This window comes from Somniosus microcephalus, chromosome 13, assembly GCF_052327205.1.
Source record: "Somniosus microcephalus isolate GS21.2 chromosome 13, FLI_Smic_1.0, whole genome shotgun sequence".
In the NCBI taxonomy this organism is placed as follows: domain Eukaryota; kingdom Metazoa; phylum Chordata; class Chondrichthyes; order Squaliformes; family Somniosidae; genus Somniosus; species Somniosus microcephalus.
The window spans coordinates 10382542-10406596 of record NC_140999.1 but is presented as its reverse complement, the minus strand read 5'-3'; the positions used below and the strand labels follow the sequence as shown (position 1 = coordinate 10406596).

Genomic DNA, 24055 nt, shown 5'->3' with positions numbered 1-24055 from the left:
AGGGAGAGAACATTATCAAAAGTTTGGTCACTGTAGGAAGTAAACCAAGGCTTGTTCTTCAGGGAGCTCAAGGGTTTCTCGACCAAATAAAGATCCCACGGCACTATTTCGAAGAAGAGCAGAGGGGTTCTCCCCGGTGTCCTGGTCAATATTTATCCCTCAACAACACCTTAAAAACATTGCTGTGTGTGGGAGCTTGCTGTAAGCAAATTGGCTGCCACGCTTCCTACATTCGCTTGAAAAAAGAAGGCCGAGGGGTGACCTAATAGAGGTCTTTAAAATTATGAAAGGTTTTGATAGAGTGGAAACAGAGAGAGTGTTTTCACATGTGGGGAAGAGCATAACTAGAGGCCATCAATATAAGATAGTCACCAAGAAATCAAAGTGAATTCAGAAGAAACTTCTTTACCCAGAGAGTGGTGAGAATGTGGAACTCGCTGCCACAGGGAGTGGTTGAAGCGAATAGTATAGATGCATTTAAGGGGAGGCTGGACAAGCCCATGAGGGAGAAGGGAATAGAGGGTTATGCTGACAGAGTTAGATAAGGAAAGACGGGAGGAGGCTCGAGTGGAGCATAAACGCCGGCATGGACTGGTTGGGCCGAATGGCCTGTTTCTGTGCCATATATCCTATGTAATCCTATGATAAGGTGCCACACAAGAGGCTATTAAACAAAATTAGGGCTCATGGGGTTGGGGGTAATATACTAGCATGGATTGAGGATTGGTTAATGGACAGAAAACAGAGAGTAGGAATAAACGGGTCATTTTCAGGTTGGCAGGCTGTAGCTAGTGGCGTACCACAAGGATCAGTGCTTGGGCCTCAGCTATTCACAATCTGTATCAATGATTTGGATGAGGGGACCAAATGTAATATATCCAAGTTTGCTGATGATACAAAGCTGGGTGGGAATGTAAGTTGTGAGGAGGATGCAAAGAGGCTTCAAGGGGATATAGACAGGCTAAGTGAGTGGGCAAGAACATGGCAAATGGAATATAATGTGGAGAAATGTGAAGTTATCCACTTTGGTAGGAAAAATAGAAAAGCAGAGTATTTTTTAAATGGTGAAAGATTGGGAAATGTTGGTGTTCAGAGGGACCTGGATGTCCTTGTACACGAATCACTGAAAGTTAACATGCAGGTACAGCAAGCAATTAGGAAATTGGCCTTTATTACAAGAGGATTTGAGTATAAGAGTAAAGGGGCTAGATTTTCAGTTGCTTGCGCCAGCAGTTAGCGCCTTAAGAGAAGTGATTTTCGGGCGCTATGCGTGTAGCGCCTGGGCGCAGCGCAGTTTGCGCCCCGCCCCAAATTAAGTTGCCCGTTAGCGCCGGCGCAAAGTTTAGCGGCCGCCCGGATGCGCGCGCAGAAAATGACGTCACATCCTCGTGCAACGCCCTTTGGCCGCCCCGAATCCAAACTTCAGTCGGACCGCCCCATTGTGCGGCTGGCGTCCAGAGCGTTTGTAAAATGGAACGCAACACACCCTGGGGAGCGCAAATTAAGGGGCACTCGTATAAAAGGCACTCTGCATGTGTTGTGCGGACGTAACCAGTGTGTTGTTGTGAACGGTGTATTTATGTTTCCGGCCACCACATTCCTCCTCCTCCTCCTCCTCCTCCTCCTCCTCCTCCTCCTCCTCCTCCTCCTCCTCCTCCACCTCCACCTCCACCTCCACCTCCACCTCCACCTCCTCCTCATCCTCATCCTCCTCCTCCTCCTCCTTCCCCCCCCCAGACTTTGCATTTGAAAAAAACACATGCACCCTTCCCCTTTAAGAGCTCACTGGCACCAGAGTGTCTGCCGTGCGCTGCGCCCGAGCTCGGGTGTTGCGCTCTCCACCGCCGGCTTAGCGCCTAAAGATACTAGTGGAACGCCTCTTTTAGCGCTCCACCAACCTCTTAGGGCGAAGCCACTGAATTTCCGGCAACGGGGCGCTACTTTGGGGCGGGCGATAACTTCGGGCGGGCGCTAAGCTTAGCGCCCCAAAACTGTCTATACTGAAAATCTAGCCCCAGATGTCTTACTGCAATTATATAGGGTCCTGGTGAGACCACACCTGGAGTATTGTGTACAGTTTTGGTCTCCTTACCTAAGGAAGGATATACTTGCCATAGAGGGAGTGCAACGAAGGTTCACCAGACTGGTTCCTGGGATGGGGGGATTGTCCTATGAGGAGAGATTGAGTAGACTAGGCCTATATTCTCTAAAGTTTAGAAGAATGAGAGGTGATCTCATTGAAACATACAAAATTCTTACAGAGCTTGACAGGGTAGATGCAGGGAGGATGTTTCCCCTGGCTGGGGAGTCTAGAACCAGGGGTCACAGTCTCAGAATAAGGGATCGTCCATTTAGGACTGAGATGAGGAGAAATTTCTTCACTCAGAGGGTGGTGAATCTTTGGAATTCTCTACCCCAGGGGGCTGTGGAGGCTCAGTCGTTGAGCATATTCAAGACAGAGATCGATAGTTTTTTGGATATTAAGGGAGTCAAGGGTTAGGGGGATAGTGCAGGACAGTGGAGTTGAGGTAGAAGATCAGCCATGATCTTATTGAATGGCAGAGCAGGCTCGAGGGGCTCTTATGATATTACAGCAGTGGCTACACTTCAAAAGTACTGACGAGAGGTCATCGACCTGAAACATTAACTCTCTTTCTCTTTCCACAGATGCTGCCTGACCTGCTGAGTTTTTCCAGCATTTTCTGTTTTTATTGAACGAATGTATGTACCCATTACCATCTCCTTTTGCTTTGTACAATCATCCCTTTTGCCAATAAATCTCTCCTGCCTTCCATCCTATCACAGGCCTTCCCTTTTGTTCTTTCCTCCCCTCCCAGCTTTCCCTGCCTCAGCACCTGCTTAAAATCTATTACGTCTCTACCTTTTTCCAGTTCTGACGAAGGGTCATTGACCTGAAACGTTAACTCTGTTTCTCTCTCCACAGATGCCGCCCGACCTGCTGAGTATCACCAGCATTTTCTGTTTTTATTTCAGATTTCCAGCATCCGCAGCGTTTTGCTTTTGTATTACTGTTCACGCTCTTCCTCTCATTTTGCCTTTGGACTGTCTTGCCTTGCGGGGATTGCTCCAGTTACAGCAATCTCCTTTAAGCTTGGGGATTTTGGGCTAAAATCCAATCCAGACTGATGGACTGAAAGTCTCCTATCTCTAATACAGGAAACTTTCTGATATCCGGCACTGACGGGACCGAGCTGGTGCCGTACCATCAAAACTGCCGTACAAACCAGCGCTAATGTTAAAACATACGGAGCTTTTCAGCTCCGTGTGAATCAACAAACCCTGTTGCTTAGCAACAGCTTCAGCTAGACCTTGCAGAGCCTGACTGGGGAAAAAAAAGCAACGAGAAGTAAAAAAACTTATAGGAAACGGCTCCTGAATTTTGCCGGTAGATAGAGCTTTCCGGACATTTAACCTCCGGTTAAACGAAAGTTTCCTGTAGTTCTAAATCAAATGAGTTTGATCATCTTAATTAAGTAGGTATGAGTCCACAGTGTAATAACTGCACACATCTTAGCACTAATTGCCACTAAATTGTCAATCTCAATCAAAGAAGGCATAATGGCCAGAACAATTCTTTCTTTCTAATCAGTGTTTTTGTTTTACTTCATGGTCATTTCATCTCCAATGTCCGGATTTGTTTCCCACGCCTCCTGATCAAATTCCTCGGCATATGCAGGGAGAGAGATATTTTCCAAGCAGCAATATTCCTAGACAAATACCTAATGCTCTTGCACAAACTCCCTTGCATTAAATCCAGTCAGAAAATATAGCTCAGGGTATTTAGGGATAAAAATTGTATCCTTAACACCTTTGAGAGACAACCCCCCCCCCCCCCCCACAACACACATTTTAGCTGTTATTCTGCTGTCTGGCGGTGTTAATGATACAGTTGCCATGAAATTCCACGAGTCCCATTCTTTTGCCAGAAACGAGGCAGTTATGGGTCTTTTGGCCGCTAGTCGGCTCCAGAATCGAGCTTGTCCCAGATCCCGAGGAAGCGTTATTAGCACAAAAGGGGGCCAGTACCTGTGCCACTTATGGTGCCCCTTCGGTTTCAACCCCACCCGCTAGGGGGGAGGGCAGGAATATTCGAGTGGCGCATTGCCGCTCTGTCAGGATCATAGGCCTGAAGACAATCCCGAACCTTAAGTTGATTGTAAACTTGCCGTTAGGAATAGGCCCTTGTGGGGCCCACTTGTGCTGGATCGCTGCAAAGCACCCTTGCATCATGCACGAGTGCTTTCTGTGAGGTAGAAGAGGAGTTACAAAGCAGCCACCCCCACCACTGGAATTCCCCTTCATTGGGTCTAAAAGGGCGGAGCCCCAGCAAAAGTGGGTCCACCCAGCCCCAAATTCCAGTCTCTCCATCCAGTGTACACCATGTTCTATCCTCCCAGACCCAAGAATTTTCGGGCCATATTTTAAAAATCACACGGTGGGATACCAGTGTGCAAACGCTTAATGTGTCCCTAAGAAATTCCTTCCTCTGCTCTTTAAGTGCAGGTGTTAGCCCATTTATTTTACACACACAATGGGATTTCATATGTGTTCATCTTTATCCTCAAATACCGGAATATACAACAGGCGCTGGGCAATTGTTATTTTAAGTTTTATGGTTCCTAGTGTTTTTTTAATAATGTCACTACAATTAAGAAAGTCTGAACTAAACTTTCCTTCCCCCATCATTAAGTTTGGAAACACTGATTTTTTTAAATTGCGCTTACTGTTTACATGGAATTAACAGCACATAACAGGCCATTCGGCCCATCTGCTCTATGCTGGTGTTTATGCTCCACACGAGCCTCTTCCCACTCTTCTTCATCTCACCCAATCAGCAGATCCTGCTATTCCTTTCTCCCTCATGTGTTGACCTAGCTTTCCCTTAAATGCGTCCGTGTTATTGGCCTCAAGTTAGGATCAGGGACTTCTATTCTCTACTAATCTTGATGGGTTTTATAGCAGCTCAGTTCATTCTCTAATGCCTTTTCTAAAAACCCATAAGGAGGCATGTTTGAGGCCAATGAAAAGAGAGTGGGAGTAAATCTATTTGTATAAAAGTTTTGAGTCTCTTTCACACTCCAAGCATTACACATACACCAGATGTCACACATTGTAAGAAACACAGACAGATCAGAACCAAACAAACATAAAAACGCTATTTCTTGCTGTTTTCCCTCCGTTCTTGATATAACCTGAAGATGGTGTGATAACAAGGTGAGGAGCTAAGCAGCTGCCAGTCTAGACAACCTAGCAACAACCCCAACAACCACAATAACAACAACAACCCTCTCCTTGAAGACAGTCCCTCCTTAGATCACCTCCCCACAGGGAGTTGTGAGCAGTGGCCTTAAAGGGCCAGGCAAGGCGACTAGCCAAACAGGAGACGAATCCTATGGCTTCAGCCTATGAGGACAAGAGCAGCAATATCATGGGAACATCATCCCCGCCAAGTAATGCCCCCCCCCTCCGCCCCCTAAATCACACACCATCCAGATTTAGACATATATTTCCATTCCTTCATCATGGGTCACATCGTAGGAACTCCTTATCTAACACCATCACCACACGGACTGCAGCGGTTCAAGAAGAAGAGCCACCATCACCCCTTCAGGGCAATCGGCAATCCATACCAGTGTCATCCACAAATAAAGAAACTGAGGAACCCCGTGGAAAATCAGCTGAGAAAAATTAAAATGGAAGCTGAAAGCAAACCGGAATAAAAGTTTGAAAAAATTATTGACGAAATAGACGAAATAGAAGAAAATTAATATTATCTACGATTTCCATTTCTGACGAAAAGTGATACACTTGAACTTTATCGGCAGGATTTTCATTGGGCCGTGGAGGCGGGATTGGAGGCATGTGGGGAGTTAAATTTGCGAAATCGGGGGGGTACGAACCCATCCCACCCCCAACCCGCCTCCATGCTAGTTTCAAAGGAGGCGGATACCCGACCTGTCCTGGGAGCCGCCTCCCCGAGGCGGGAAGGGGATTAGTTCCAATTAACTGCCTGCAGGCAGTTTTTAGCCTAATCCCTATTTTTATTCCTGAAGTGTGGGATTCCCGCCGGCTCCAAACCACGCCAAGTTAGTGAGGTGGACCGTCGGGCTGAAGGGCTTGGAGGGTTCGAGATGTCCGGTGTTCAGGTGAGTGATGGGTGCATGAGTGCAGAGGTAAGTGTGTTTGGTGTGTGTAAAGTGTTTAAAGAAGTTTTACTTACCTTTACAGCCTTCCTTCAGGTCTTGGGAGTCCCTCATCTCACCGGCACAGAAAGCAGAATGGCTGCGAGCTGTCAAAATCTGCAGCATTCAGCTTTCTGTTCTGGTGAGATCTCTAAATCAGCCTGAGAGGAAGGAATTAACTTAGTGTACAGATTGTCAGTGTTTGACAGCTTCAAAGAGCTGTCAAATGCTGATATTTCATCTGTCAAAAGCTCTTGACAGATGAAATGTCAATCTGTGACGTCACCTGTTGCCGGGTGGCCCTTAATTGGCCTGCTGAGCCCGCTGGGCGGGCTCAACAAGGTCAATCAAGTGACAATCGAGTGGGTTGGCCACAACTCGATGGAGGCGGGACTACAACCCCGAAAGTTGTAGTCCCGCCTCCTACACGCCTCCTCAATCAAAATCCAGCCCAATGTGTTTTCTCTATACAGATGCCCACTAGCCTGCTGTGTATTTCCAGCATTTACTCTTTAGATAAAAGGTTTCAGGCTGAGTTTGTCATATTTCCAGGAACAAGAACTAACATGTCCATCGTATAAAAATACACCCCTGTACTATTTCCATGTGCCACCTGCTACTGTAATGTGGGTGGAATACCGACAACATCTGCAAAGCCTGCTGGGCATCCTCATGCTAACAAATGAAACCTTTTGGAAGGATCTGTATCGGCAAGAATTTGCAATCTGTAGTGAATGTTGCATTTCTTGCTAACCCTCAGGACACCCCAGCTCCATCTGTCTATTGTGTTCTGCCTTAGGGGCAGGTCCCAACTCAAGGCTCACAGATCCTTAACCCATTTACTAAGGAAGGGTGGCTAAGGTGGATTCCCACCGCTTTCCTCACGGTTTTTATCTTCAGATTATCTTCTCCTAGGTGGGCTGAGTTGGTGCTGGGGTGGGGGGGGGGGGGTGGTGGGAGGAGATCAGCTGCACCCATCAGGTGCGCAAATCCCCACTGGATATCAATCCACTACTGGTCTCCACTCACCGGGGCTGTCTGAAGTGGGGCCCGAGCCCAACACGTCTGACTCAGAGGTGGGAATACTACAACTGAACCAGTAGTCACTTCATTCCAGCCACGAGTAAAGAAAGGAAGACTTGCATTGCTTCAGAACCTTTCACGACCCCCCAAAGTGCTTTGCGGCCAATAAAGTACTTTTGAAGTGTAGTCACTGTTGTAATCTAGGAAACGCGGCAGCCAGCAAGTTCCCACAAACAGCCAGCTAATCTCTTTTTAGTGATGTTGGTTGAGGGATAAATGTTGGCCAGGACACCGAGGAGAACTCCCCTGTTTGTCAAATAGAGCCGTGGGATCGTTCACGTCCACATGAGAGGGCAGACAGGGTCTCAGTTTAACGTCTCATCCAAAAGACAACACCTCCGACAGTGCAGCACTCCCTCGGTACTGCACTGGAGTGTCAGCCTAGGTTTTGTGCTCAGGTATCTGGAGTGGGACTTGAACCCTCAAACACTGAGCCACAGCTGACTCTGGGTTCCATGAGCTGGATGACAACCCGGCATTTACAGACCATGTTATATTTCATGTTTTCACAATGGAGAACCTTAGGGTTTGACAAAAGTTTGTTAACAAGAAAATCATCACTATGATAAGTGCAAGCTCAGCAAATGAAAGTATCATGATCTCTTATGAAAGAGTTAATATGGGAGTGTGGTTGCACTGACTCTCACAGTCTATGACCTATAAAACTTTACTTTCCTTTAACCAATTTGAATTTGGCACAAAATGTAGAACTGGAAGGTTTATTTATGTCGTCAAGCTACACATCAAAATAAAGTTGTGCAGCAAGTGGGGTTCTGGGCATTAGAAAGAGTTTGTTGCTCATCAAGAGGGAACTTCCCTTTTGACTTGGGAAGTGGAAGAGCACGGCCCCCTGGGGAAATTGGGATTCTGCCCATATTTGGGTGAGCCATTTCACTCAAAGCTGCTGAAAAAATGTTAGAGACCGAATGTTACACGTGTGTTGTGATTGGGAATTTTTTTGGTTGTTCCTCTCAGTACACCAGTGTCACTGTGGTATCAGCTCTGGCTCAGTGGCCAGCACCCTCACCTCTGTAGTCGTGAAGGTTGTGGGTTCAAGTCCCACTCCAGCGTCTTGAGCACAGAAATCTAGACTGACACTCCCAGTGCAGTGCTGAGGGAGTGCCGCACTGTCGGAGGTGCCATCTTTTGGATGAAACATTAAACCGCGGCCCCGTCTGCCCTCTCTGGTGGATGTAAAAGATCCCACGGCACTATTTCGAAGAAGAGCAGGGGCGTTCTCCCCGATGTCCTGGGGCCAATATTTATCCCTCAATCAACATCACTAAAACAGATTATCTGGTCATTATCATGTTGCTGTTTGTGGGAGCTTGCTGTGCGCAAATTGGCTGCCACGTTTCCTACATTACACCAGTGACTACACGCTAAAAGTACTTTATTGACTGTAACGCGTTTTGGGATGTCCGGAGGTCGTGAAAGGTGCTATATAAATGCAAATCTTTCTTTTTTACTGGGAATCAGTCCTGAGGATTGTCTGCATCTCCAGCCACTCAGTAAACTCACTAACTTACCACACTGTGCCATATACCTTGTGTATTATGAATATAATGTATATTGTGTTATAACCAAACAGAAATGACTATATCCAAATTCTTAATAAGATATGTTGTCACCTTAACTGAAAAGTGGCTTAAGGAATTTGTGAACCAGCTGGTTATAAACTAGTAATAAAATTACCACCCAAAGGTGCTTATTTGTGCTGGTTTGTCAAGTGACCTGAACCCAGCCATTAGATCATTACCCCCAATGTAGCCAGCGTTCTCTATATAATTTCGGAAACGCTTTAGGAACTCTTGCATTGCACGTGTTTTGTAGCAAAGCGACCTTCACTCGGCTCTGGTACTTTCCACTTCTAGTCTTGATTCTGGATCTACAAGAGGTAATTCCGGAGAATGCGATTAGCGGGTCCATAAAAACGACTGCACATTATACTTCCTTCAGGGTAAAGGCAGTATTTAATTGAAGGTAAACAGTAATATAAAGCTGGGAATTGTGCTTAAAGCGTTGCTAAAAAAAATATATGCTATTTTGAAGGAATCGGTTTAAAATAGCCGGCAGAGGAATTTGACACGATGTGCTGGTATCGCACAATGTCATTTCCGAGCCAAATTCGGGCTGGAGAAAATTGTGCTGGTGGGGTTAGAAAGCTTGGACGAGATGGAACAAAGGGTTGCAGAGGGTTTTTTGGGGGTGGTAGGGGGAGTATTCTCTGTTTAGGAGTTATTGGGGATAAAGGGCAATTTATTTGAAGGTAATAGGAATTGTGTCTGGGGTTTAAGAAGTCATCTATTCGGAGTTAAAAGGCTGAATGAGTTATTGCGAGGAGTAAAATTGAATGGGAACAGTGTTGTGAGCTGAGATTGGGAAAAACCCCAGGAAAGTACTGGACCTTTAATTGCAAATTGAACATTTCCAGTCGCCGATAAAGCGTTTTGATTGTCACCGAGTTTCTTGAAAAGCGCTTTCCCGAGGACCTGGAAGTGGAGTTTGAATCAAATGCAAGAGAATCTCCAGCCGGTTGTGTCAGAGCGACAGATCTCTCTCGGCCTGCCTGTCTCCCTCCCTGTCTCTTGCAAACGGTGCCTGTCCACATCCCGAGGCTCTGCCCCCCTGTGAGCCAGTGGAAGGGAGAGGGAGAGGGGGGGAAAAGCAAGTCAGTGATTTGTGCATGCTGCTAATGTTATTCTCAGCAAGCGCGGCGTACGATGGAAACGAGCCGTGTCAAATGCAATAAAATTCGTGGATGAATGGAGACTGGTGGGAGGGGGGGGGGGGGAGAGAGGGGGAGAATTGATTGCCTTGCCAGCTCTGTAAATATCAGCACTGTTATTGTTTGACTATGGAAATCTCTTTATGGTTATTATTACACACCAGGGTGAGACAGAGGAGAGGAAACATTCCTGCTGCGCTCTGGTTGTAAGGAATTAATGTTTTGTCTATATGTGTGTGTAAAAATAAATAACTCCAGATCCAGGAGGCTGGCGGAATGTGCTGAGTCCCGGAGCTGTCCCCGGCGGTGTGGTGCTGAAATACTGAGCGAGAATGTGAAGCAGAGAGACAGAAGCCAACAAGACTAAAGAGACCGGAGCTGGGCTACACCGCGCTGCACCTTCCCACCGCACGCTGAAGGTAACGCTCATCTCGCTGACGTGCAGTGCAGTGTAGATGCACTTTCTCTCCTTCCGTCTGTCGCGCTGCTGACACGGGGAATTTCTCCCCCCACCCCCCAAAGTCTGTGCAATGTGTCAATAGGGAATCGTGCCCGGTTGTTCGCGGGGAGCTGCTCCGACGGCAGGGTGAGATCCCACAGCCTTTGCAGTAGGAACCTGCAGAGAGGTAGGATTTTTATGAGTTGATGTTCAAAGTGCCGAGTAGATCACAGAGAGAGAATAAAAAAACATTTTAATTCAGAGGGGGGGGAAGAGGCGCGAGAACCTTCAATTGCTTAAATGTTTGTGCACGTGAGCGGGAATATTAAACACGAGTGTTTAGAAACATCAATGCATGAAAACCGTCAGTCCTTGTCATCGAGTCTATGCGCAATTGATAGTAAGTGTGCAAGCATTGTGTGCAATTGTGAGTGTGCACGCGATAGTGTCTAAGTGTGCGAGGGATAATGTGTGCAATTGTGAGTGTGCACGCGATAGTGTGTAGGTGTGCAGGGGATAATGTGCAATTGTGAGTGTGCACACGATAGTGTAAGCGGCAAGGGATAATGTGTGCAATTGTGAGTGTGCACACGATAGTGTGTAGGTGTGCGAGGGATACTGTGTGCAATTGTGAGTGTGCACACGATAGTGTCTAAGTGTGCAAGGGATATTGTGTGCAATTGAGAGTGCGCACACGGTAGTGTGTAAGTAATCGAGTGTGCGTGTGTAAGTGACTGCGTGCCAAGAATAGCGTGCAAGTGTGCGGAAGTGTAAGTGTGCAAAGGATGTGTGTGTCGGTGAGAGCGGGAGTCCACAAGTCACCGACATCTGCAGATTCGGAGGCTGAAAAGAGGCACTCCTGCGAATTCAGGTTGTTCTGTGAATCTCCATTCAGCAGGCGGACAGTTCAATCGGTTGTTCAAGAATTCCATCAAGCCAGAGCTTGAAAGTTTCGCTGATTCGACAATAACGAGGTGATAATTTAGCTTCCCAGGCTTTCTTACACTGAGATTTTAAAACCATCCAAGTAACGGAACAAAGCTTTATTAAATTAAATAATATATAAAAGAATTTCACTCCGAGTACATTCCGGCTACCAGGAGGGGGAAGCCTGTGGCTTAAGCTCAGCCATGGCCTGTTGTGCCTCGGTGATTTCAACTGAGTTGGAAATTGGACGAGCTGAACAATCAAACGCTGTCTGTGGGTGTTAACATCTTTCAAGGCATTTTGAGCCTCGGCGCTGCACTTCTCCCCGTTCAAATTATACTCCATGCATTTACCGAATGAGTGGGATGTTCCGAAGGTTTCCTTCGACTGATGCTGATTTTTTTTCAGGGAGTGGGGAAATTTTGAAGAGATGAGTGAAGACAACAGGATTGAGTTTTATTGCCAAGCACTTACACCGGTCAGAAGGCAAGATGGAATAGACAACTACTTTCTGGGTATTAGTTGGAGTTAAAAAAAAAAGTTTAATCTAATTAAACAGACTACCATTTGTGTTTGTACAGGAGGCGGGTATAAATTAAGGAGCTCCTAAAATGATTCCAGGGATCCGAGAAAACATTGTAACAGACTATTAGCTCCATTAAGGAGATAACGAGAAAGAGCTAAAATCAAGGTTTAGGAGACTTCAGATTATATTCGCCAGTGAAAACAGGGAGATTCTTCTAGTGCTTGGTCCTTGGGAATGCACTTAAACTAAAGTTAATAATGCTTATACACTGCATTGTGAGGGACAGTGAAATCCTGGTCGGCAATGACTGATCTCTGAAGGCACGACCTAAAAGTTCAGAGTCACTGCAGTATCGTTCCCTGCAATCCTTGGCCAGTGTAGCAACAATGCACGCCAGGTGATGAAACAGGTTTAACCACAGAAAATAAGTTTTTTTTTAAATCTTACTATGTATAAATAATATATTGAAAATAGCCTTCCGAAGGTCCAATTAAAGTTGGCAAGGTTCAAGAATTGAGAATATTACTGTCTTAAGTGCGACGTAAGAATGTGCCCGAGACGAAACAAGGATGGAGGAAAACAATCTGTTCTGTATCTGAAAGTTCTCCCTACATTTATGTGTGTGTTGTGTCAATTTTTGTCCGATTGAGCTCCTGTGAAACAGCCTGGGATGTTTCCCTATGTTAAAGACACTATGTACATGCAAGTTGTTATCGTGTGTGTGGGTGGAGGGGTGGAAGAGAACTTTTCCACAGGAATATGTGTTGCAAACCTTTCTCCCCGCTTTTTTGGCTAGGGTTTGAACGTTTGCGCTTATCAAGATCAGGGATATCAGCAGGAGTGTACCATGCCCGCACTGGGGAATATAACACTATTCTATTTTAGGCTTTCAGTAGCAGCATCAGGCACCCTGACATCAAGTGTAGCACAAGCAGGTGCCAAGTAAAACTCTTTCTGCACCTCCCTCTCCACTCCTCCCCTCAAAGCCCTAGATGACCACTTTTGGTCAAGTTTTTCCAATCTCCATCCATCTATTAAAGTTGAGCAAGGTTGTCCATTTACTGCCAATTTGTGGATAGTTTTTGTGCCATGGGCCATTCGGAATTGGGTTGAGACTGTCCAATTTCACTATGAAAGAGAGACTTTAATTTCACGTGTCTACCTCTCCGCCACCCCCTCCACCCCATCCCCAATTGAGCCCATATCCCATAGGTGAAAGTGCAGTGTGGTGGACGGTTCAGGAACCAATCTCTCCAGAAAATTGGGCAGGGTTGGGGAGAGACCTGAAGTCCTGGGGTAAAGTATTTTCTAGCGAGCACACACTTTAGGGTTGTAACATACATCAGTGTACGTAGCATTGTATTTATAGATATGTGCCTAGACCTGTAGGTGCATGTGGCACTATTATGTGGTTCAGTCTGATTTTTCCCTTAAAATCCTTTGCTTGCATACTGTGCTTATCTAAATGTTGTTAGTAAGATGCAGTTGAACTTGTCTATGGTGGCCAACTTTGGCACTCTCTGCAGTTGTTTTTAATGGCCATGTTGTCTTGCAGCATTGTTTCTAGTCTGATTCATTCATTTATTTTTTGTCAACTGAGATCACTATAGATAGCTGCTCTGTCAAAACACAGTCTCTTTAAGACAGATACTTGGTTCTATATCCTGTTATATTGGATGTGATTAATTGTGTTTGTTACGCGACTCAGTTTCTTTTCATTAGTTGAACTACACTGGTTTCATTATTTTCCTTCCACAAATGCTGGAAAGATGAGAATTTGTCTTGATAACGCTCAAATAAAAAATGTTTTCCCCTAAGTTTATGAATGAATCAACTGTACTCTCTTGGGTACAATGGTAAATTGCCATTTAAAGGACTTCTTTAGGGAGCAATTGAAATGCAAGTCCTCAAATAAAAGAGAAAACTCCAGTTCAACTGAACTATCTGTTTATTGAAGTACATTCAAGAAACACTGGTGCTTCCTAATCATCTGTCTTGGCCCATAGAATGCTACCACACAAAATCTCTTGGTAGCAATTCACACCTAGAGTACTGTCTAATCGCTGGTGTATGAATGCTCCCCCTCTGCAGTTACTGTCAGCGATTGCTGTCACAGTGACAAAGCAACAGCTTAAAGCTCCAAGCTGCCGTGTTGCAACATGAGCTAGAGTCTTTGGGTAGATGCAGAACTATTTGAACTTGTATTCTAGTTTATTTTTCTGCTGGGAAATTATGTTGCCTTGCGTTGACAACCATGTCAAATCTGAGGTCCTTATTTAAGGAAACCCATGAAAAAAATGTTTAATTCCTGGTAATATCCAATTTGATTCTTGTAAAAATGTGCCAAGAATACTTGAGCAGGTATTAATGCTTTGACCATGCCAAGAGTAAGCTGAGAAAAGAGATGTGGGGAAAAAAAGACCAGCCTACACCAAGGAGCCAGGTTCAAGTGAATTTGCCTAAAATTGAACAGAAGCAACTGTAACATTTTACATGGAAGCACTAACAATCCCATTGAAGAATGTGGTCAATAATAACTGTGCTCTGATGGAGTGACTAAGCTCATGATGAGATTTTTGTACAATTGAAGGTTTGATATTCAAGGCAGGACCAAAGTAGATTAATCAAATCATCAACTGAGGACAAGTGGAAGAAAGAAATACTTACATTACATTCATACTTAGGATAAACTGCTGTTCTATCTACTTAAGGGACTTAGAACATCTAAGTAGAGACAAAGGACTTCATAGTGATTTTCTACAGAGAAGCTGCTAACTAAGAAATAATAGCTATTGGCATCTGAAAGACTGTTATTGCACCAAATGATAAATTCGCTAAAGATTCTGTTGTAGAACATTTTTCCTGTCTGTGTGGTGAGATCAAATTTCTGTGTAAGTCCTGGTTGAAAGACAGAAGAGATAGGGTCAGAATGGAGTCAGTTGCTGAGAATGTAATTTAGGGGGGAGATTGGTTCTTGACTTTAAATAACTTGGGGTACATCTACTTGGAGGGGTAGAGAGAGTTAGAACTAGGGGTAAGATCACTATATGGGCATGGCAGAAAAAGTCTTTTTAATGAAAGCTAATTGAATGAAAGGGAATTTTTTTTAAAGTGGCTATAATGACAGGGTACAAATATAGCAACTACACAAGAACATGTGTGGCACATAAATAATCCTACTGGTTACTGAGAGAAATGAAAAGCTACAGACTACATGGTGGGGCACCAGCAGTCAATCAAGGGCCCTCTCATGGAAGAAATGCAAGTGCTAAGTCATTGATGAATCCAATCCGTAAGACAATAAAGAAACGTAAGGCAGAAGGGGACAAGTGACAGAGAGTTTAGAAAATGGAAGGAACCTGAATACAATGGTAATACAATTGGCCTGTGGCAGGTATAGCGAGCTTTACAGCCAATGAAGTACTATTTGACATATAGTCACGGTGTAATGTAACAAACGCAGCAGCCAATTTGCGCACAGCAAGCTCCCACAAACAGCAATGTGAAAATGACCAGATAATCTGTTTTAATGATGTTGGTTGAGGAACAAATGTTGGCCAGGACACCGGGAGAACTCCCCCTGCTCTTCTTTGAAATAGTGCCATGGGATCTTTTACATCCACCTGAGAGGGCAGACGGGGCCTCGGTTTACTGTCTCATCCGAAAGACAGCACCTCCAACAGTGCAGCACTCCCTCAGCACTGCACAGGGAGTGTCAGCCTAGATTTTTCTGCTCAAGTCTCCAAAGTGGGGCTTGAACCCACGACCTTCTGACTAAGAGGTGAGAGTGCTGCCCACTGAGCTGACACCTAACCACTCCCTTCATTCTTTTGTTGATGATCTTAACATTTATATCCTCTAGTTGCAATCTTCTTGTTCTAGTGAAAATACACCCTGCTCATAACAAAAGCTTCTCATCCCTTGTACCGTCTTAGGAAAAGTCATCTGGTTGGATTTCTTTATAATTTTCCATCCCCTTCCCATGCACTAAAACATGACCCTATTATAGAATGTGTTCAGACTCCCCTTTATTACAGCACACACACTTCATGCAATCCCCTGAAATAAGTGGAACTCTGGATTGACATTTTTACATTGGCCTGAGTTGAAATCCAAAATGGAACAAAATTGGCTCCATCGAAAATTATCCACTCCAATCACTTTTCTTCTTGAAAAGTTATTTGAGCAGCACATGTGTTCCCACTGATGGTTTAGGCATTAATGAGTTGCATTGATGCTAACAGATGGGATTTTTCTGGCTTGCACACCAGAAAGAGAACTCGATATCTCCCCTTTGTTCATCACTGCAACATACCTATTTGTTAATGGTTCTCGTTATAATTCAAAGAAACAGAGGTTGCCTTTAACTTGATGCAATTAAACTAATGATTAAATCATTGGGAAAGTGTCACAGCAGCAGTGATGATCCAAATTCTTCATTAAAATTGGTCATTGGTAATACCTGTTGGATTATTATTTTATTGTTTATTTGTAGGCAAGAAGACGCTGAGAACATGCCTGAACAGAGTAATGATTACAATGTGGTGGTGTTTGGGGCTGGGGGTGTTGGGAAAAGCTCCCTGGTGCTACGTTTTGTCAAGGGGACATTTCAAGAGACCTACATTCCCACCATTGAAGACACCTATAGGCAGGTGATCAGCTGTGATAAGAGTGTCTGCACCCTTCAGATCACCGACACCACAGGGTCCCACCAGTTCCCAGCAATGCAGCGCCTCTCCATATCCAAGGGACACGCTTTCATCTTGGTCTACTCGATCTGCAGCCGACAGTCCCTGGAAGAGCTGAAACCCATCTACCAACAGATCCTTCAGATCAAAGGCAATATCGAGAACATCCCAGTCATGTTGGTGGGGAACAAGTGTGATGAAACGGTCAAGGAGGTGGACAGTAAGGTCGGGGAAGCCTTGGCTAAGGAGTGGAAGTGCGCCTTCATGGAGACCTCAGCCAAGATGAATCACAACGTCAAGGAGCTTTTCCAGGAACTGCTTAATTTGGAAAAGCGCAGATCCATGAGCCTGAATATTGATGGGAAGAAGTCCAAACAGCAGAAGAGAACAGAGAAATTAAAGGGAAAGTGCAGCATCATGTAGACTCTACTCTTCAGTCCAATGGGTGGCTTTGCTTATTTCAGTAAGACTATTGGAATAACTGTAAGGAAGAGCGTCAACGCTGCATCATCCTCTGTTGCACACTAACCCTACATCCCGTCCTCTAAGCTTACTGGAGATCTGTGCCTCACCAACATCAGATTTCATTGCACTTTCTAGTTATGTACAGTTAAGGCAATAGAACTTCTTAAACATTCTGCGCATATAAATAACAAATAACTTAAGTTAATCAAAGGCAAAGATACGTGACTCAGACCCAAGCAGATGAACTTTAGCTGGTCTCCACTGGAATCATTCCCCTACAGTCTTGCTATAGGAGTTCCTTTGAGTATCCATTCTTCCAAGAATCCCCTTGCATGTAAAGTTCTAGGTAGGATGGGGGTTGCATATATGACCCTGGTAGGTGTGATTAGTTCATGTATTTTGGGTCTCCGTGGCTATTATCCACCCATGCCCCTTCACCATAATGTAATTTACTGAATGTATTAACTTTTTAAACTTATATATGTAAAAAGCACATTCACTGTAATCTCAGTAGACTCTGTGGCCTGTGGTATAAATTGCCACAAATGAGCATAAAAACTGTAATAGTTACACAATAGTCAGGCTGTCCAGCTTCAGAAGTTTTCTAACTATATTCAACCTCATTTAAGTAAATGATTGGTTACTCTTCACCTCAAGTATAACTGTGGTAACTGGGAGATACCAGGATAAGGACAAGCAATGACATTAGAAGCACAAGATTGGACAGATGGGAGCAAGCTAGGCAACATGCAAACCCTGCACCAAATACCCACACAGATATAAAACATGGTACAAGTGCCTATAGAGGGGGGGGGGGTGGTGTAAGAGAACTTTAACTATTTAATCCGCCGATGTTTTTGCACTAGACATCCCGGTTTGGTTTTGACTTCTCCCGTTCCTGCATAAAAACTCTCTGTATATGGTCCAGAAATAAGCACTTATCTGCTTAGAGGTCTGTGGAGTTGGTAGAAAGTACTGGGGCACAGTACGCATTAAAGCTCTTTAAACAGGCCACTATTTGTTTGATTAAAAAAAAAAAATCTGTTACAGTGCAAATGTAGGGGAGAGAAAAGGCTAAGAAAAGATAATGTTATTTTAATTATATATATTTTTTTGATACAGCACAATTTACCGTTCTATATTTAGGGATATCCTCATCATTACTGAGCAACAGTAAAATGAAAGTACACATAGCTTGCCTGACCTCTGGATTATGATCTACTCCATTGTAGAAAGGTTGATTTACTGGTAAATTTCGCTGAATTCTCAGCACTTTAAGCAGTGCTTTTCTTGGAGCACTGAGATTATCCCTAAATATAATTGTATTACACAAAATATTTATCTTATGTACACACACGGTGCTCAGGTACTTAATTTTATTGGTGCTTGTGTTGAATTAGTGTTGCCTGCATCATCATAAATTTCCTTCCAGTTCTCGTGGATGGACCAGTTGATCACTTGGCATCTTGATAGCAGTATTCTGGCCACCAGACATTCTCACACTGGGACTTGTGCCCTGACAGTGCAGCCTCAGCACATAGCATCAGAACACAGCAATCACTGGATCAGGGGACTCTCAGTCGCCACACACTCAGTCCCAGGTTCATCAGAGTTGAGGCTGTAGAATCGAAGGCAACATCATGCAATTACATTGTGCCCAGTGGAGGAACTGTACTGAGATTGTCAAACGGCATCTTAGCCTACTCCACTAAGCGGAGAACTTCATGTTTCGCTCCAGACCTAGATTTTCAAATTCTCATTGCAAAGTTGGATTACTAGAAACAAACATGATTACTCCCTGATATTTTGTGACCTTTCTGCCTACTTCCTGTTGGCTCCAGGACATTTATTGATCTAGTTCCTAGTCTCAGTGCCACCCTCTATTAAGTAGGACCTCAACACAACTTTCCCCAGCTTTCCATCTTTCGCTTACCTCAAGCAGACTAATTGACTCCCGTTTGATAACCATTTGCCCCGTGGAATCATGCAAGGGGAATTGACACAGAATTTCAGTCTCTGAGAACACACCAGCTTTTTATGATACTGAGAGATAGTTAACTTATACAGCATAGTTCAACACATGGGTTGATGCATTAGTGAGCACAGGCTTTACTTAGAGGCGCATGTCAAATTGGAATGCCAGCCAGACTGAACCTTGTAGGCTGACCAGTTATCTGCATTACGTGCAGTGCAATAGAGTTTAGGCCATGGGGCACTAAAGTGCTCGCCACAGTAGAGTAAATGTTTGCATCATGACATCTATTTACTCCCGTGCATGAAAGGACGCCAATCGACACTGCAACTCCAACAGGCTAGAATTACACAGGATAATATTTTAATGAAATTTACGGTTTATTGTAGATGATAGTCTTCCTTTAACATATGAACTGTTGCCATGTCTCCTCCCTGTAACATGTTTGCTGAATGTGTTTTTACTAATAAAATGCTGGCAATATGGCTGCTGCTGTTTGTTGTGTGAACAGGAGCCGATTACAAGAGACAATTAAACTGCACCCTACACCTTTTGCACAACATGATTAAGTATACTGAACCAAGGGGCTAAATAGGTCAGTGCCCTGTCTTGAATGGAAATGACCCAACTACAGAGCAGGATGCTTCCAAGTTTTAGCCCTTGCCTTCTTCTGAGCTAACTGATCTCAGTGAGTGAGGCAATGTCATGCTGTGCTTCACCTCCGTGTCCCTGAAAAATAGCAGCCAGGATTCCTCCTCCTGATTGCCGACCAGTGACCCTTGCTGGAAAGGACAGGGAAAGACTTTGCACTTACATAGAATCATAGAATAGGACAGCACAGAAGGAGGACATTCGGCCCATCGAGTTGCGCCGGCTCCTTCGAAGGGCAATCCAGTTAATCCCACTCCCTCCGCTCTTTCCCCATATCCCTGCAATTTTCCCTCCTTCAAGTATTTATCCAATTTGAAGGCTACTATTGAATCTGTATCCACCGCCCTATCAGGCAGCGCATTCCAAATCCTCACCACTCGTTGCGTAAAAAGTTTTTCCTCGTGTTGTCTCTGGTTCTTTTGCCAATCACCTTAAATCTGTGCCCTCTGGTTATCGACCCTTCAGCCATTGGAAACAGTTTCTCTTTATTTATTTACTCTATCTAAATGCTTCATGATTTTTAAACATGTCCTCAGGACGTTCCAAGAACGTCACAGCCAATGAATTTCTTTCGAAGTGTAGTCACTGCTGATTTGTAGGCAGACGTGGCAGCCACTTTGTGCACAGCAAGGTCCCAAAAATAGCAAATTCAATAAATGATCTTTAACTTGTTTTTGGTGGTGTTGTTTGAGGGGATAATGTCACCCAAGGCACCAGGAGAACACCCCACCCACACGCACTCTTCTTCGAATGGTGCATATGTCAGGTGAGGACAGAATTGGACATGACTGTGATTCTCACAAGGGGTTGAATAATCCACTGGATGCTCACCCACTGGGCAACCAGATGGTGTCAGCACCCGTGGAACCGTACCCCAGCGTACGTCAGGGGAAAGGATAGAAAACTGGGGTGAAAAGTATAAATGTTTTCCTGAGTTGTGATACTGGTATCTAAATATCTAGGGGTAGAATTCCAACTGACAAAATTCAAGTATGAATTTTTAAAAATTCATTCGCAGGTAGTGGACATCACTGGCAAGGCCAGCATTTATTGCCCATCTCTAATTGCCCTTGAGAAGGTGGTGGTGAGCCGCCTTCTTGAACCGCTGCAGTCCGTGTGGTGAAGGTGCTCCCACAGTGCTGCTAGGTAGGGGTTTCCAGGGTTTTGACCCAGCGACAATGAAGGATCGGCGATATACTTCCAACTCAGGATGGTGTGTGACTTGGAGGGGAACTTGGAGGTGGTGGTGTTCCCATGCTCCTGCTGCCCTTGTCCTTCTAGGTGGAAGAGGTCGCGGGTTTGGGAGGTGCTGCCAAATAAGCCTTGGCGAGTTGCTGTAGTGCATCTTGTAGATGGTATACACTGCAGCCACGGTACGCCAGTGGTGGAAGGAATGAATGTTTAAGGTGGTGGATGGAGTGCCAATCAAGCGGGCTGCTTTGTCCTGGATGGTGTCGAGCTTCTTGAGTGTTGTTGGAGCTGCACTCATCCAGGCAAGTGGAGAGTATTCCATCACACTCCTGACCTGTGCCTTGTAGATGGTGGAAAGGCTTTGGGGAGTCAGGAGATGAGATACCACAGAATACCCAGCCTCTGACCTGCTCTTGTTGCCACAGTATTTTGTGGCTGGTCCAGTTAAGCCACTCAATAATTAATGCACTCCTACAACATTCCTGTATGTGTTATTTTCAGGCTTAAGAATCGTGCACAGAGGAAGGTTAAGCTTGTGTCCCTGAACCTCATTGATCAGAAGATGTATCCTGTGATGCTCTGGCTCTAATGATCATGCTGGGACAGCCCAGGGCGGCTCTGTACATAGTCTGGAGCGGTCTCACGCCAGATTCTAGAGTTTTGCTCAACCAGAATTAGACATTTTCTATTTTTAATTTAAGTGAGAATATCCTTTTATTTTCCTTGCATGAACACTATCTCAAAGTAACGGAGGTTAAATCCATGTAATAATTGTTTTTAACAATATCTGAGAGATAACATGTCTTATCAAGCAATTTTTCCAATTAGGGCTTTCTTGGGGAGGGGGGTGAATTTATGAAGTTCCTCAAGGTACAATGTAGGAGAGCACATTAACCTCTAGAACATTAAACTCTAGAACATTAACCTCCAGCACATTAATCTCCAGCACATTAACCTCTAGAACATTAAACTCTAGAACATTAAACTCTAGTACATTAACCTCCAGCACATTAACCGCTAGAACATTAACTTCTAGAACATTAACCTCTAGAGCATTAACTTCAAGAACATTAACCTCCAGCACATTAACCTCTAGAACATTAAACTCTGGAACATTAACCTCCAGCACATTAACCTCTAGAACAGTAAACTCTAGAACATTAACCTCCAGCACATTAACCTCTAGAACAGTAATCTCCATCACATTAACCTCGAGAACATTAACCTCTAGAACATTAAACTCTAGAACATTAACCTCCAGCACATTAATCTCTAGAACATTAACCTCTAGAACATTAACCTCTAGAACAATAACCTTTAGAACATTAACCTCTAGAGCATTAACCTCAAGAACATTAAGCTCTAGAACTGTAACCTCTAGATCATTAACCTCTAGAGCATTAACCACTAGAGCATTAACCTCTAGAACATTAACCTCTAGAACATTAAACTCTAGAACATTAACCGTGAGAACATTAAACTCTAGGGGCTAGATTTTCAGTTGCTTGCACCAGCAGTTAGCGCCTTAAGAGAAGTGATTTTCGGGCGCTATGCGTGTAGCGCCCGGGCGCAGCGCAGTTTGCGCCCCGCCCCAAATTAAGTTGCCCGTTAGCGCCGGCGCAAAGTTTAGCGGCCGCCCGGATGCGTGCGCAGAAAATGACGTCACACCGTCGTGCAACGCCCTTTGGCCGCCCCGAATCCAAACTTCAGTCGGACCGCCCCATTGTGCGGCTGGCATCCAGAGCGTTTGTAAAATGGAACGCAACACACCCTGGAGAGCGCAAATTAAAGGGCACTCCTCCTGCACGAAAAAAGGCAGTCTGCATGTGTTGTGTGGTCTGAACGGTGTATTTATCTCCTCCTCCTCCTCCTCCTCCTCCTCCTCCTCAAAAAAACACATGCACCCTTCCCCTTTAAGAGCTCACTGGCACCAGAGTGTCTACCGTGCGCTGCACCCAAGCTCGGGTGTTGCGCTCTGCACCGCCGGCTTAGCGCCTAAAGATAGTAGTGGAACGCCTCTTTTAGCGCTCCACCAACCTCTTAGGGCGAAGCCACTGAATTTCCGGCAACGGGGCGCTACTTTGGGGCGAGCGCTAACTTCGGGCGGGCGCTAAGGTTAGCGCCCCATAACTGTCTATACTGAAAATCTAGGCCTAGAACATTAACCTCCAGCACATTAACCTCTAGAACATTAACTCTAGAACATTAACCTCCATCACATTAACCTCCAGCTCATTAACTTCTAGGACATTAACCTCTAGAAAACTAAACTCTAGAACATTAATCTCCAGCACATTAACCTCTAGAAAACTAAACTCTAGAACATTAATCTCCAGCACATTAACCTCTAGGACATTAACCTCTAGAACATTAACTCTAGAACATTAACCTAGAGAACATTAACCTCTAGAACATTAACCTCTAGAACATTACATTCTAGAACATTAACAATGAGAACATTAAACTCTAGAACATTAGCCTCCAGCACATTAACCTCTAGGACATTAACCTCTAGAACATTAAACTCTAGAACATTAACCTCCATCACATTAACCTCCAGCTCATTAACTTCTAGGACATTAACCTCTAGAAAACTAAACTCTAGAACATTAATCTCCAGCACATTAACCTCTAGGACATTAACCTCTAGAACATTAACTCTAGAACATTAACCTAGAGAACATTAACCTCTAGAACATTAACCTCTAGAACATTAACCTCCAGAACATTAACCTCTAGAACATTACATTCTAGAACATTAACAATGAGAACATTAAACTCTAGAACATTAGCCTCCAGCACATTAACCTCTAGGACATTAACCTCTAGAACATTAAACTCTAGAACATTAACCTCCAACACATTAACCTCTAGGACATTAACTTCTAGAACATTAACTCTAGAACATTAACATAGAGAACATTAACCTCTAGAACATTAACCTCTAGAACATTAAACTCTAGAAGATTAACCTCCAGCACATTAACCTCTAGAACATTAACCTCTGGGACATTAACCTCTAGAACATTAATCTCTAGAACATAAACCTCTAGAATATTAACCTCTAGAATATTAATCTTGGGCACATTAACCTCTAGAACATTAACCTCCATCACATTAACCTCTAGAACATTAACCTTTAGAGCATTAACATCTAGAGCATTAACCTCTAGAATATTAAC

At 44.3% G+C, this 24055-nt stretch overlaps 1 protein-coding gene across 5 annotated transcripts in view; it reads left to right on the top strand.

Moving 5' to 3' along the window:
- Nucleotides 1-19514, top strand: part of LOC147108045 (GTP-binding protein Di-Ras2-like) — a 51573-nt gene extending 32059 nt beyond the window's left edge. The window contains exons 1-3 of one of the 5 annotated variants that reach the window (XM_086004488.1): nt 8461-9183; nt 10273-10433; nt 16402-19514. In XM_086004488.1, coding sequence (XP_085860614.1) covers nt 16421-17017 — 597 coding nt within the window. In that variant the 5' untranslated portion in view covers nt 8461-9183; nt 10273-10433; nt 16402-16420 and the 3' untranslated portion in view covers nt 17018-19514. The other 4 variants (XM_086004487.1, XM_086004491.1, XM_086004489.1 and 1 more) reach the window with 4 other exon arrangements.
- The last annotated feature ends 4541 nt before the right edge of the window (nt 19515-24055 follow it).